At 38.9% G+C, this 14,214-nt stretch overlaps 1 protein-coding gene across 1 annotated transcript; it reads right to left on the bottom strand.

Moving 5' to 3' along the window:
• Positions 1-6,888: 6,888 nt before the first annotated feature.
• Positions 6,889-13,648, bottom strand: PCDHB5 (protocadherin beta 5). The gene has a single exon (XM_048221115.2). It carries the CDS (start codon positions 12,883-12,885, stop codon positions 10,495-10,497), a length of 2,391 nt encoding a protein of 796 aa, XP_048077072.1. The 5' UTR covers positions 12,886-13,648; the 3' UTR covers positions 6,889-10,494.
• Between the last annotated feature and the right edge of the window lie 566 nt (positions 13,649-14,214).

Genomic DNA, 14,214 nt, shown 5'->3' with positions numbered 1-14,214 from the left:
ACACCAATTATAAAACAAACAATTGTTTCTCTAAGTTATATGGCTCATAAAATGGCATGAACAACAGACCTAATTTATTTTATGGTTACACCTGCACAGTAAGGGGAACAATTAGGCTATTAGGAGGAAAATTGAGGCCAACACATACTTATGATAGGAGTACCAAATCAATTAAATTATTTAAAAGAGGAACTAGCAGGGCACCTCGGTGGTACAGTCAGCTAAGCCTTGGACTTTTGGTTTCAGCTCATGTCATGATCTCAGGGTTGTGAGATAGAGGCCCCAAATGGCTCTGAGCTCCCTGACAGTCTGCTTAAGACTCTTGCCCTCTCCCACTGCCCCTCCCTGCTGTGCTCTCTCAAATAAATAAGTAAATCTTTAAAAGAGGAACTAGCAACAATCAGTCTGTCTTAAGTAGGCATTTTAGGATTTTACTTCATTTTGTATGGGAAGAATTGGTCATGATTTTATTAGGTTTGTTCATTTTATTATAACTCTTAAATCAAATTTCCCTCCTATATTAATTAATCAAGGCCCAAATATATTGCCATATTGTAAGGACATAATGCAATGCAGAAAACAAAGATTCAAGAATCACCTCTACCATCCTCTCACAACAAGGATGACACTAGTTGCTATAAACACCAAATAAGGTAGTGAATTACATTTGAGTGGATTCCACAGAATTCAATGATGGTTCATCATGGCTATACCCATTTCTATCTCACCAGTTTCTGTTCAGATAAATAGGAAAATATGTCTTTAAATATCCTCAAACTATATGAAATGGGTCAGTGCACATATAAGAACACAAAATGTGCCAAACCTAATCTCATTTCAGATTGATTTCAGATTTCTTGGGAGGTGAAATCAATTGAGTTCAACCAAATTTCACTTCAGGTAAGAGCCAGAATGATGGAAGATTAAAAATGAGAATCTTTTTCAAGATGTTTCAACTCTACGTAAAATAAGTAAAGCTAAGTAAATCTAAACTCTGAACAGATGAAATAATTTTGTAGTTAAGAAGCATCTCTATCTACCCAGAAGGATAAAAAATAAGATCACTGTGACCAGTCTCCATGGTTCACTTGATAAATGTTACTGAGAATAGACTTCCTTGAGAGTATGAATGACAAAATAAACTGATGAAGCAAAACCAGCAATCATAAACATATGAGATGGGTTTAGTTTCTTTTTTGAAACAAAGTTATTTCCAATTCAATCCTAAGTGTTTCCTTCCTTCGTTGGGCATTCCAGTTCCAGCTTGACGCCCTCCCAGGTGTCTGTGTAGTCCTTCGTGCACTCTCTTTGCCTGTGGTGCCACCAGCCATCTTCACATACAGCTTACTGAATTATTTTTCACTTTAAAGCAAATTTTACTAGCAGGACAGTATCTGTGAAACTCAACTGAAACATTGAAGTGTCTTTGAGAATGTTGCTTGTTATGATGGAGAGGAAGAGGATAATATCTTAATGTATCATCCAAGGCTATCAGCTGGTATGTGAAGACACTGCCTTTTTATGGAAATGGATTACTTCAGATTCTTTCAGAAGAATGCTTCTCTGTGTTATTCTCTTTTGCTTTCCTTTGCTAGAGTAGAACTGAATTGACATTTATAAACTTGTCTCACAAGTAATAACTCACTAACGTTTGTGCGAAAAGTTCAACACATACAAAGCAAACAGCATAACTTCCATGTACACATCACCCCGCTTCACAACGTCTTCATCTATACCTTCCCCTCCACTCTCCACTTCCCACTTTTGAATCTTTTCTTAAGTTAATGTTTACACAAATTGAAATGCACCAATCTTAACTGAATAAATGGATCCATCCATGTCACCCACAGCTCTTTCAAGATATAGAATATTTCCATCATTCATTGGGAATCTTCTTAGTCATGGTTTCCAGCTTAATTTCAATAATTAGGTGGCAAAACCTTGGTCTTCTCTGGACACAACATGGAAAGTGTAAACTGTAAGAAAACCACCATGCCCTAGGCTCATTATGCGCATGTATGCTTATGTAAAGTGACATCATTAAGAGTAATTTAACTGATTATTACCAGTAAGCTGAAATAATACTTTGATGAAACATTGTAAAGTGAATTAAACTTAATTTTATTTAGTTAGCTTATAATTATTACGTAGCTGATCAAGCTGGTTTCCATTTTTATGCTATAAATGTTTGTTTTCCTCTCATTCCATTATAAATTTTTAAAATTATTTAAGTTCTAAATGTGAGAATCCATCAAAATCCTAGAGGAGAACACATGAGAACCTCTTTGACCTCGGCTGCAACAACTTTTTCCTAGACATGTCTCCAAAGGTAAGGAAAACAAAAGCAAAAATGAACTATTGAGACTTCATCAAGATAAAAAGCTTTTGTACAGCAAAGGAAACAGGCAACAAAACCAAAAGACCTACAGAATGGGAGAAGATATTTGCAAAGTCTTATTGGATAAAGGGTTAGTATCCAAGATCTATAAGGAACTTATCAAACTCAACACCCCCAAAATAAATAATCTAATCAAGAAATGGGCAGAAGACACGAACAGACATTTCTCCAAGGAACACATACAAATGCTACCAGACACGTGAAAAAATGCTCAACATCCCTCAGCATAAGGGAAATACAGATCAAAATCACAATGAGATACCACCTCACACCAGTCAGAATGGCTAAAACTAACAAGTCAGGAAATAACAAATGTTGGTGAAGATGTGAAGAAAGGAGAACCCTCTTACACTGCTGGTGGGAATGCAAGCTGGTGCAGCCACTCTGGAAAACAGTATGGAGGTTCCTCAAAAAGTTGAAAATAGAGCTACCCTACAACCCAGCAATTGCTCTACTAGGTATTTACCCAAAGGATACAAACAGTGATCCGAAGGGGCACCTGCACCCCAATGTTTATAGCAACAATGTCCACAATAGCCAAACTATGGAAAGAACCCAGATGTCCATCAACAAATGAATGGATGTGGATAAAGAAAATGTAGAATATATATATATATATATATATATATATATATATATATATATATATATATAATGCAATATTACTCAGGCATCAAAAATGAAATCTCACCATTTGCATTGACATGAATGGAACTAGACGGTATTAAGTCAAATCAGAGAAAGACAATTTTTATATGATTTCACTCATATGTGGAATTTAAGAAATAAAACAGGATCATAGGGGAAGGGAGGGGAAAATAAGATAAATCAGAGAGGGAGACAAACCATATGAGACTTTTAACTATAGGAAACAAACTGAGGGTTGCTGGAGGGGAGATGGGTGAGGGATGGGGTAACTGGGTGATGGGCATTAAGGAGGGAACATGATGTAATGAGCACTGGGTGTTACAGGCAACTGATGAATCACTGAACTCTACCTCTGAAACTAATAATACACTATATGTATAATACACTAATTGAATTTAAATAAAATTTAAAAAAACAAAAAATTAAAAAATAAAAATTCTTCAAGTTAACTAAAACTGAGAGACAAAGACTAACCTTTCTTCCAAATCTTCTTTTTGTTATGAATCTCTTAAAAATCTTATTTAATTTAGCTATATCCAAGGAAAAACAATAATTCAGGGCAAAGATGGAAATATGTAAGCAATCACTTAAAGAACTCTCTGAATTGATGGGAGAAATGATGCAGAAACGTTTGAAAATATAAAGGATTTTTAGGGGTTCTTGGGTGGCTCAGGCAGTTAAGCTTCCAACTCTCGATTTCAGCTCAGCTCATGATCTCAGGGTTGTGAGATCATTGAGCTCCGGGGCATGGCTCTGTGCTGGGCATGGAGCCTGCTTAAGATTTTCTCTCTCTGCCTTTCTCTCTGCCCCTTCCCCTCTAAAAACAAAAACAAACAAACAAAAAAAAAAAAAAACAAAGAACTAGCTTTTTATTTCATTGATTTTCTCTCTTATTTTTATTTTGTATTTCATTGGTTTCTTCTATTATTTTTGTTATTTCCTTCCTCCTGCTTCTCCTGCTTGCTTTGGGTTTATTTTACTGTACTTCTTCTAGATTCTTGCGGTGGGAGATTAGACAATTGATTTGAGACTTTTCCTCTTTTCTAGAATGTATGCATTTTTATTGATGTCCCTCTCTGTACTGCTTTAGCTTTGTCTTACAAATTTTAATTTGTTGTCTTTTCATTTTCAATTCAGCTTGGTATATTTTTTATATCCCTTGAGACTTTGTCTTTGATCCAGGGATGACTTAGAAGTGTGTTGTTTAGTTCTCAAGTGTTTGAAGATTTTCCTGTTATTTTTATGTTGATTTTATAGTTTGATTCCTTTGTGATTGGAGAACACACATTGTACGATTTCAATTCTTGTAAATCGGTTGAAGTTTGTGCTATGGCCTTGTTTATGTAGTTTATCTTGTATATTTTCTGAAAGCATTTGTAAAGAATGTGTATTATAGTGTTTTTGGCTAGGAATTTCATAAATATGGATTAGATTCTGTTGGTTGATGGTGCTGTTTAGTTCTAAGTTCTTGCTGATTTTCTATCTAGTTGTTCTATCACTTGTTACGAGAGGGTGCTGAAATATCCAACTTTGATCGTAGATCTACTTTTCCTTTCACATCTGTCAGTTTTTGCTTCACATAATTTGCAACTTTGTTACTTGGTGTATACATACTATATGTATGGAATACATAGGAATGCTTTGTCTTCTTTTATCATTATATAATTTCCTACTCTGTCACTTTCTTCCCCACTTTCTGGTCAACTCTTCCCTCTGAAGTCTACTTTATCCGATATTACTATGGTCACTCCTGATATATTTTTATTAACATTTGCATAATATATTTCCCATCTTTTTACATTCAATCTGCCTATTTCATTATATATGAAGTGAAGTTTCTTGTAAGCAGCATACAGTTGGACATTTTTAACCCATTCTATTAATCTCTTTGCTTTAATTGATGTGTTTATAACCATTTACATGTAATGTGATAACTGATGTTAGAGCATAAGCCTAACATTTTTTTTGTTGTTTTCTATTTGTTCTCTTTTTTTTTCTTTTTTTTTAAAAGATTTTATTTATTTTTATTTATTTGACAGAGAGAGACAGGCAGTGAGAGAGGGAACCCAAGCCAGGGGAGTGGGAGAGGAAGAAGCAGGCTCCCAGCAGAGGAGCCCGATGTGGGGCTCGATCCCAGAACGCCGGGATCATGCCCTGAGCCGAAGGCAGACGCTTAACAACTGTACAATCCAGGTGCCCCATCTTTTTTTGTTTGTTTGTTTCTGTTTTCTTTTTCCTGCCTTCCTGCGGGTTATTAGAACATTTTTTAGAATTCCACTTTGATTTATCTATAGTGTTTTTTAGTGTATCACATTGTGTAGCTTTTACATTGGTTGCTCCATACATAACTTATTACAGTTTACTGGTATTGTCATTTTACCAGTTCAAGAGTAGGGTAGAAAACTTAACTCCCTTTATATCCCTTTGCCATCTGCATTTATAATCATCTTAAAAATTTCTTCTCTATATACTTAGAACTGTATCAGACATAATCAAATATAATTTAGGATTTAACCATCAAACATAATTTAGGAAACTCAAGAGAAGGAAAGTCTATCACGTTTACCCATATTTTTGTTTACTGTGTTTTTCTTCTTTACTGATGTTCCAAGATGCCTTTTTTTAAAAAGTAGGCTCCATGTCCAACATGGGGCTCGAACTTATAACCCTGAAATCAAGAGTTGCATGCTCTCACTGAGTCCCAAGATTCCTTTCTTTTTAATTGATTCCTTTCCATTTGGAGAACTTCCATAAGCCACTCTTTAGGGTCGGTGTACAAATTCTCTTCCTGAAGGGTATTTTCACTAGATATAGGATTCTAGGTTAACATTTCTTTTCTCTCAGCACTTGAAAAATATGTGTCCTTCTTTCTGACCTCTATGGTTTTTGATGAGAAGTCTACTGTCATTCAAATTGTTATTGCTTTGTGAATAGTGTGTCATTTCTCTTTCTGCTTTCAAGATTTTTTCCTTGCCTTTAGTTTTCAGAAATTTGACTATGATGTCTTTTGGTGTGGATTACCAAATATGATGTCATGAGGCTTTCCCCCTATGTTTTCAGCATGTTGCTCCTCTGCTGTGAAGTTGCCAGGATCCCCCTGCTTCCTGTAGCAACAAATAACAACACTTCTCCTAGGGGAAGAAATAGAAATACTCAAAGTACAGTGAGGGACTCACTTTAAAAAGGGATGGAGAAGAAAAACCAAAAATGTAAAATAAAAGAGAAATATAAGAAACATAGAGAAATAATTGAGAATGTTCAATATCTGACAAACACGATTCTCAGAGGAAAAAACAGATAAAAATAGGAATACAGTTTTTAAGGAAATAATAGTAGAGATGAAATAATCCCAGATATGAAAAAGCATGAATTGTTAGAATATATAAGACATTAAATGACATACATAATACATATCAATGAAGTGTAAGAGAAAACTAAATGCATTTTCAGACATGGAGAGACAAGAGTTTATTTTTCATGTACCCTCTCAGGAACCCACTTGAGGATATACTGTAGCAAAGAGAGGGTTTTTTTAAAAAAGGAGATAAGTAATATATCAATGGACTTAACTAGGAGAGGTATGAAGTCAAGATGATAGTTTTGTCCACATTTAGAGATAATTTAGTCCATAAAGAAGCAGAAAGATAGAGGGCTTCAGGTAAGAAATACGGGAACCTGAATTATTGATTTAAAGATATTTGAGGATATGGTAAAGCCAACTGATGGAGTCTAAAATGGTGAATCTACTTGATCTTGATTCTAGGAACACTCTATTTTCAATGACACAGGAAACACAAGAATAGATCAAAGGAGCAGAAAACATAGTCCTTACCACTAAGTAATATGGCTCTGCAATGAACAATGTATTTTATTGTAGTTAAAAATATAACATAAAATTCACCATCATAATCATTTTTTGGTATACAGTTCAGCAGTGCTAAATATATTTACATTGTTGTGAAACAGATCTTAAGAACATTTTCGTTTTGCAAATCTGAAACTCTAAACCCATTAAACAAAACTCCCCTGTTCCTCCTCCCCCCATCCCTGGTAACCACCATTCTACTTTCTGTTTGTATGGATTTAACAATTTTTAAATACATGATTTAAGTGGAATCATACAGTATTTGCCTTTTTGTGACGATCTTATTTCACTTAGAATAATGCCCTCAAAGTTCATCCATGCTGTAGCATGTGATAGGCTTGCCTTCCTTTTTAAGGCTGAATAATATTCCATTCTTTACATATATATACACACACACCACATTTTGTTTATTCATTCATCCATATGTGGGTATTTGGGTTGCTTCCATCTCTTGCCAGTTGTGAATATGCTGCTATGAATATGGGTGCACAAATATCTCCTTGAGACCCTGCTTTCAATTCCTTTAGATATCCACTCTGGAATGAGATTTCTGGATTATATAGAAGTTCTCTTTTAAACTTTTTGAGGAGCCTCCATACTGTTTTTTTAGCAGTTGCACCATTTTACAATCTCACCAACAGTGCACAAAGGTACACGTTTCTCCACATCCTTGTGAACACTTGCTATTTCCTGGTTTTTGATAGCAGTCATCCTCGTGTGTGAGGTAATACCTCATTGTGGTTTGGATCTCCATTTCTCTGATGATTAGTGATGTTGAGCATTTTTTTCATATTTTTGTTGGTCATCTGCACATCATCTTTGGAGAAATGTCGATTCAAGTACTTTGTTCATTTTTTAGTGAGGTTACTTGATATTTTGTTGTTTCTGTTGGGTTGTAGGAATTCTTAAATGTTATGGACAATAACCTCTTATCAGACAAAAGATTTGCAAATATTTTCTCCCATTCAATAGGTTGCCTTTTTACCATTGACTGTGTTCTTTGATGCATAAAACTTTTTAAGTTTGATGTAGTGTCATTCGTCTATTTTTGCCTTTGTTGCTTTGGTGTCATATCCAAGAAATCATCGCCAAATTCAATGTCATGAAGCTTTTCTCTTGTGCTTTCTTCTAGGAATTTTATAGTGCAATGAATATTTTGAGAAAGAGAAAATCAGCCTCTTATAAATAGGAACTGGCCTAGCACTCACAAATAGGCCATGATCTTCTCCTGTTGAATATAAACAACTTCACAGAATGACATCATGAAAGATCATTGTGATAAGATAGAACCATAATAAGACGATATCATGATCATGCTTGAGCAGAGACAAAAATAAGAACATTGTAAAAACAAACCAAAAAAATGACCAAAGTCCTCTGTCCTGGCTTATTATGAATGAATGCTGGCTTTAAAAAAAACAATTACAGCTTTAACCTCACTTTGTTCTTCTCACCTCCTAAATAAAATTCAATAAGAGACCCTATAAGAGAATTACTGCCATTCACTAAAAGCACCCAATACCAGGGCTACTTCCTTGAACCCTATGCAAAATCACCCAACACAAGCCCAAAACCTATAGCTCCTTTTTAAGGCACTATTACTAAGGTGACCCATGCTCTCCCAGGGTGTGCAGTCTCCCTCATTACAACAAGTCAATAAACCCAACTTTGTTCTGATACAGTGTGTTCCTGGTGATCTTTGGCTGCGGGGCATTCATAATTTATATGTCATTAAAGGTGAAGTTTTAATATTGGTTTTCAGAAAATGGATCTACAGACAAAAGGGGAAATTCTTGGCTATGGTTGTAGGGTAAAAAATATCATCAGCCTTGGCAAAAGTAAAAGTTAATTTGATAGAGGTCTGAAAGTTTAAGGGAGAAAGAGGTAAGAGAAAAAAATAAAAATTGTATTCTATTCTGTTATACAAGTAAATGCAAAGGAACTGTTGTTAGTAGAATAATCAATGAAAGGTTTCAGTTTGTGCAGGGAAGTATTGGAAAATAGTGACACGGCCAATGTGAAGGATGGATGAGAGAAGTTTTAAGTGTGCTAGGTACTAAAGAACAGCAGAAAATTGAGGAAATTATTTAGTTTATTTTAAAAAGTTACAAAGACATTCTTTAGTAGAAAAGAAATGAATATAAAAAGAACTAGAAATAAAAGGTTTAAAAGTACTTTCCAATGGGATAAAATGAAAAACAAATAATACCAGGTGTTGGCAAAACTGTGGAGGACTGGTACACCCAGACCGTACTGACAGCAGTGTAAATTGGTTCCACCAGTTTGGAAAAAGTACATGTTTTCATGTACTTTGTAAATGAGCCGCAATTTCACTCCTAGGTATATGCCAACATAAAGGCACATACATGTTTGCCATAGGACATGTATGAGAATGTTCAAAGCAGTATTATTCAAACAGTCAAACCTTGCACCAACCCAAATATCCACCTACAGTAGGATGGGCAATAAATTGTGAAATAGTCACACAATGGAATACTATACAGCAATGAGAATAAAAAGCTAAAGTTAAAAGCAATATCATGGACAAATTTCATAAACATAATGTTCAGTGAAAGAAGCCCAACACAAAACAGTTCATACTCTACTATTCCATTGATATAAATTCAAAACAGGCAAAAACTAAAACAAAGTATTGGCAATCAGGATATTTCTTATACTTGGGCTGGTAATGACTTTAAGAGGTAATTTGTGTGCCACCTGAAATGCCAGCAATGTTTCATTTCTTCATCAAGATACTGGTACCAAGTATGTTCACTTTCTGAAAACACATTGAGCCAATGTTAGGATTTGTTCCCTTTTCAAGTGTATAATTCAATAAAAAATGTTTGTTTAAAAACAATGTTTGCCAGTATGGATCAGAGCTAGGAAAGAAGAGTAGAAGATTAAAACATAGAAGATAGAAAACATTACAAAGAGTAGACATAAAAAGCATTCACATATTTATTTGAGAGAGCGAGGAGGGGGGTGAGAAAGGGCAGAGGGAGAGAGAGAGAAAATTTCAAGCTGACTCCCTTGAGCCCAGAGCCCCACACAGGCAGATCCCCACCCTGAGATCAAGACCTGAGCCAAAATCATGAGTTAGACGCTTAACCCTCGGAGCAGGTGCCCAGAATATTGTTGCCTTTTGTCAGGTTTTCTCACATATTACATTTGTTACCATGTGCCTGTATTCCTTTGAAAACAAAATAAAATTATGCAAACACATTTTTATTTTTGCTATTTAGCATCAAAAAACACTTAGAGTGTGATGAAACAACGGACAGAATACAGAGGAAAACAATATTTGACTTCATTAAAATAGCTCACCCTGACAAATACCATCAGGAGCAAACATTTCAGAAAAATCAAGAGCATGCATAGATTTGGAGTGGCACTGGGTAAATAGATGCAACGATGCAGAATTCGGTTTTTCAAAACTAGACGAGATAAAGTTCAAAGGATAAATTAGCTACAAAAGGGAAATCATACCTGAGGGTAGGGTTTTTCTCCACGACGCTCTCACACTCGGTATTTGGGGAAATTAGAGATAAATGGTCAAACACACGACATTACAATCAGATCCCTAATTGAATCCAAAGCTATTCCGGAAGGTGGCGTTTCCCTCTATTTCTTTGACAGCGCCATGGGGCGGAAATTTGGGGATAATAGGCTTCAAGAACTTGAACTCACCGGCCCCAGGGCCTTCCCTCAGACACACCTCATACTGGTAGCTGTGGGACAGGGTCCCCGTGCCGCTGACGTCCACCAGGTGGCCCGCAAACGGGCCCTCGGGCACCGAGCAGCCACCCCCCGACGCCGCCCGGCTCCGCCTGCACAGCCGCACCGCCACGAACACCAGCACCGACACCAGGAAGAGCGACGACACCGACGCCAAGGCGATGACCAAGTAGACGGTGAGCGGGTCGGCCCGGGCCTCGGCCGCCGCCACGTCCGGCAGCGGCAGGTAGGGCTGCGAGAAGCCGTCCACCAGCAGCACGTGCAGCGTGACGCTGGCCGACAGCGGCGGCTCGCCATTGTCCTTGACCAGCACCAGCAGCCTGTGCTTGACGGCGTCGCGCTCGCTCAGCAGCCGGGCCGTGCGCACCTCGCCGTTGTGCGCCCACACGCCGAACAGCCCGGGCTCCGTGGCCTTGAGCAGCTGGTACGACAGCCAGGCGTTCTGGCCCGAGTCGCCGTCCACCGCCACCACCTTGGTCACCAGGTAGCCCGCCTCGGCCGCCCTGGGCACCAGCTCGGTGCAGGGCGCCGAGCCGTTCTGCAGCGGGTACAGCACGAAGGGCGCGTTGTCGTTGGCGTCCACCACCAGCACGCGCACCAGCGCCTGGCTGCTGAGCGCCGGCGAGCCGCGGTCGGCCGCGCGCACGCCGAACTCGAACGCCTGCAGCGCCTCGTAATCCAGCGCCCTGAGCGCGAACAGCTGCCCGTTGTCCGCGTTGATGGACACCAGCGAGGCCAGGGGCAGGTGCGGGTCGTGGGGCGGCAGCAGCAGCGAGTAGGTGACCTGGGCGTTGGCGCCCGCGTCTCTGTCGGTGGCGCTCACGCTGCCGATGTGCAGGGCGGGGCTGTTGTTCTCGCGGACCCGCAGGGTGTAGGAGCTTTGGCTGAAGGCGGGGGCGTTGTCGTTGACGTCGGACACCGTCACTGTTAAGTTGTGCTGGGTTTTCAGCCTGGGGGTGCCCAGGTCGGTGACGGTGATGGTGATGTTATACTCGGCCTGGCTCTCTCTGTCGAGTGGTCTCTCTGTAACTAGGGTGTAAAAGTTCTTGAATGTGGGTTTCAGGAGAAAGGGGAGATCGTTCTGGATGGAGCAAACCATCCTACCGTTGTCCCCGGAGTCTGGATCAGAAACACTGAAAACAGCCACTACGGTCTCTGGTGAGTTTTCTGGGGTAGAGCTTGCGAGCGTCGACATGGTAAGTTCAGGGGCGTTGTCGTTCACATCCACAACCTCTATAGCTACAGTGCATTTTCCTGAAAGGCCCCCGCCGTCTGTGCCTGCAATTTCCACATTATAGTATCGAGTTGCCTCAAAATCCAATGCCTTTTTCAGACGTATTTCTCCTGTAATTTCATCTATTACAAATGGTTGAGTAACTTCATCGCCTTGGAATAGAGTGTAGACTACATTCCCGTATGTTCCTGAATCTAAATCTTGGGCAGAGACAGCGACAACTAAGGAGTTTAGGGGGCTGTTCTCGGGGACCTGTACCTCATAGAGAGACTGTAAAAACTGAGGGGCGTTATCATTGATGTCCACGACTTCAATGCGGACTGCAGCGGTGCCTGACCTGGGCGGAGTCCCACCATCCAGCGCCGTGAGGGTTAAACTGAGCTCAGACTGCTCCTCCCGATCCAGAGCTCTGTCCAGCATGAGCTCTGGGTATATTCTGCCAACTCCGCGATTACGGGTGACAACGTGAAAATGGGAGTTGGGGCTGATTGTGTAGTTCTGCACAGTGTTGATACCTACGTCCAAGTCCTGAGCTATTTTCAAAGGAAATGTGGTCCCTGGCTGAATGCTCTCTGGGATTTTTAGGAGCATTTCCTTGTCTAGGAACTCTGGGGAATGGTCATTTATATCCGTAAGCTGCAGATCAGCCTGAAAAAACTGCACAGGGTTTTCCAGTAATAACTGGAAATATAGTACACAGGGATCTGTCGCCCCGCACAGCACCTCCCGGTCTAGTTTTTCATACAGCAGCAAATTCCCGGTTTCTATATCCAGCTGCAAGACCTGTTTGTTTCCTTTGTAATGGATTCGCGCGCCCCGAGTCGGTAGCTCCCCCACCCTGAGCCCCAGGTCTTTTGCCAGGTTGGCCACAAAGGAGCCACTTTCTGTTTCTTCTGGCATGGAATACCTAATCGCATCAGAGCCAGCCTCCCACAAAAGCAACAATATAGCAAGAAAGATAACTTGCCTTTTCTGTGGCGTTTTTGCTAGCGCAGTCTCCATTGTTCAGATCCAATTCAAGAAGGTGCAGTTTCTTCAACTCTGTATACAATCAACCCAGATGATTTGGCTAAATAACCTCGATTTAGATATTTCTGACTGACTTGCCCTAGAATGATGTCCCCTCTGAAGATATCTGCCCCTAGATCTTACTAAAATGCTTCCTTCTTTTAGGAAGCACTCCTCGTTCTGATTCCCAGCTTAATGGCGTCCGGGACAGCCACAGAGCCTTTCATTCATACTGCTAGCCTGCAGCGCCACCAGGCGTCCTTATTTACTATGGCATGTAGTATTTGCCATTTCATTCCAAATTATCACCGTATACTATCAAAGTTCTCTTAAGTCACAGAAGTGCGCCCGATCGTAACTCCAGTTCTTAGGCATTGGAAATTCTAAAGAAATATTTGTTGAGTTAACTTTCAGTGCAATAATACTTTTCAGAACAAACTAAATGATATATTAGTGTTCTTCATAAAATACAATTTGAGAAGAAACCTTCTCTTGTTGGGTTTCTTACTTGATTACATTCAAGAAATAAGTGACACCTGATGTTTACAAAAGTTTACCATTTTACAGAAGTTATTTTTATTTTGAAATATAACATATCAGAAAGGGTACAAGTGATAAGTGTACAACTCAATACATTTTCAGGAAGTGAACACACTTCTGTAAGTAGAAACTAAACTAAAACTAAAATGTTACCAAAACTGTAGAAGCTCCCTTATGTTTTTGTTTGGTAATTACTCTTTCCCCTAAAGGTAAGCATGCTTCTTATATTTATTATCACAGATTTTTTTCTTTTTTTTTTTGAACTTTTATACAAATGGACTTATGTAGTATTTCTCTTTTATGTTTGGCTTCTTTTACTCGACATTATGTTTTTAAAAATTCATCTATTATGTATTGTCCTAATTTATTTTATTCTCGGTGCTTTATATTATTCTGTTGTATGACTGTACTACTGTATATCTGTTCTCCAGTTGATGCACATTGGGGTTTTCCAGTTTGGGGATATTTTGGATAGTGCTGTTACCGACATTCTTGTTCTTGTCTTTTGGTTTCTATGTGACCATTTATGTTGAATATATTCCTAGGAGTTAGGCTTCTATGTGCAAAGATGTGCACATATATTTAGCTTTAACAGATATTGCAAAAGTTTACAAATGTGGTTTTACCGAAACCAGCAAAAAAAATGACAGTTCCAGTTGCTCCATGTCCTTGTCAACATTTGACACTGTCTTTTAATTTTAACCACTCTGATGGGTGTGTAGTGATACTATATTGTAACTTTAATTAGCATCTCCCTGATTAATTAAATTGAGCACTTTTTTC

The sequence above is a fragment of the Ursus arctos genome, unplaced genomic scaffold, assembly GCF_023065955.2.
Source record: "Ursus arctos isolate Adak ecotype North America unplaced genomic scaffold, UrsArc2.0 scaffold_5, whole genome shotgun sequence".
NCBI lineage: Eukaryota > Metazoa > Chordata > Mammalia > Carnivora > Ursidae > Ursus > Ursus arctos.
This window is presented reverse-complemented; position numbering and strand designations above follow the sequence as displayed.

What these genes read in the sequence shown, in the direction of transcription:
- PCDHB5 (XM_048221115.2), bottom strand. Translation starts at nt 12,885, where the DNA reads ATGGAGACTGCGCTAGCAAAAACGCCACAGAAAAGGCAAGTTATCTTT.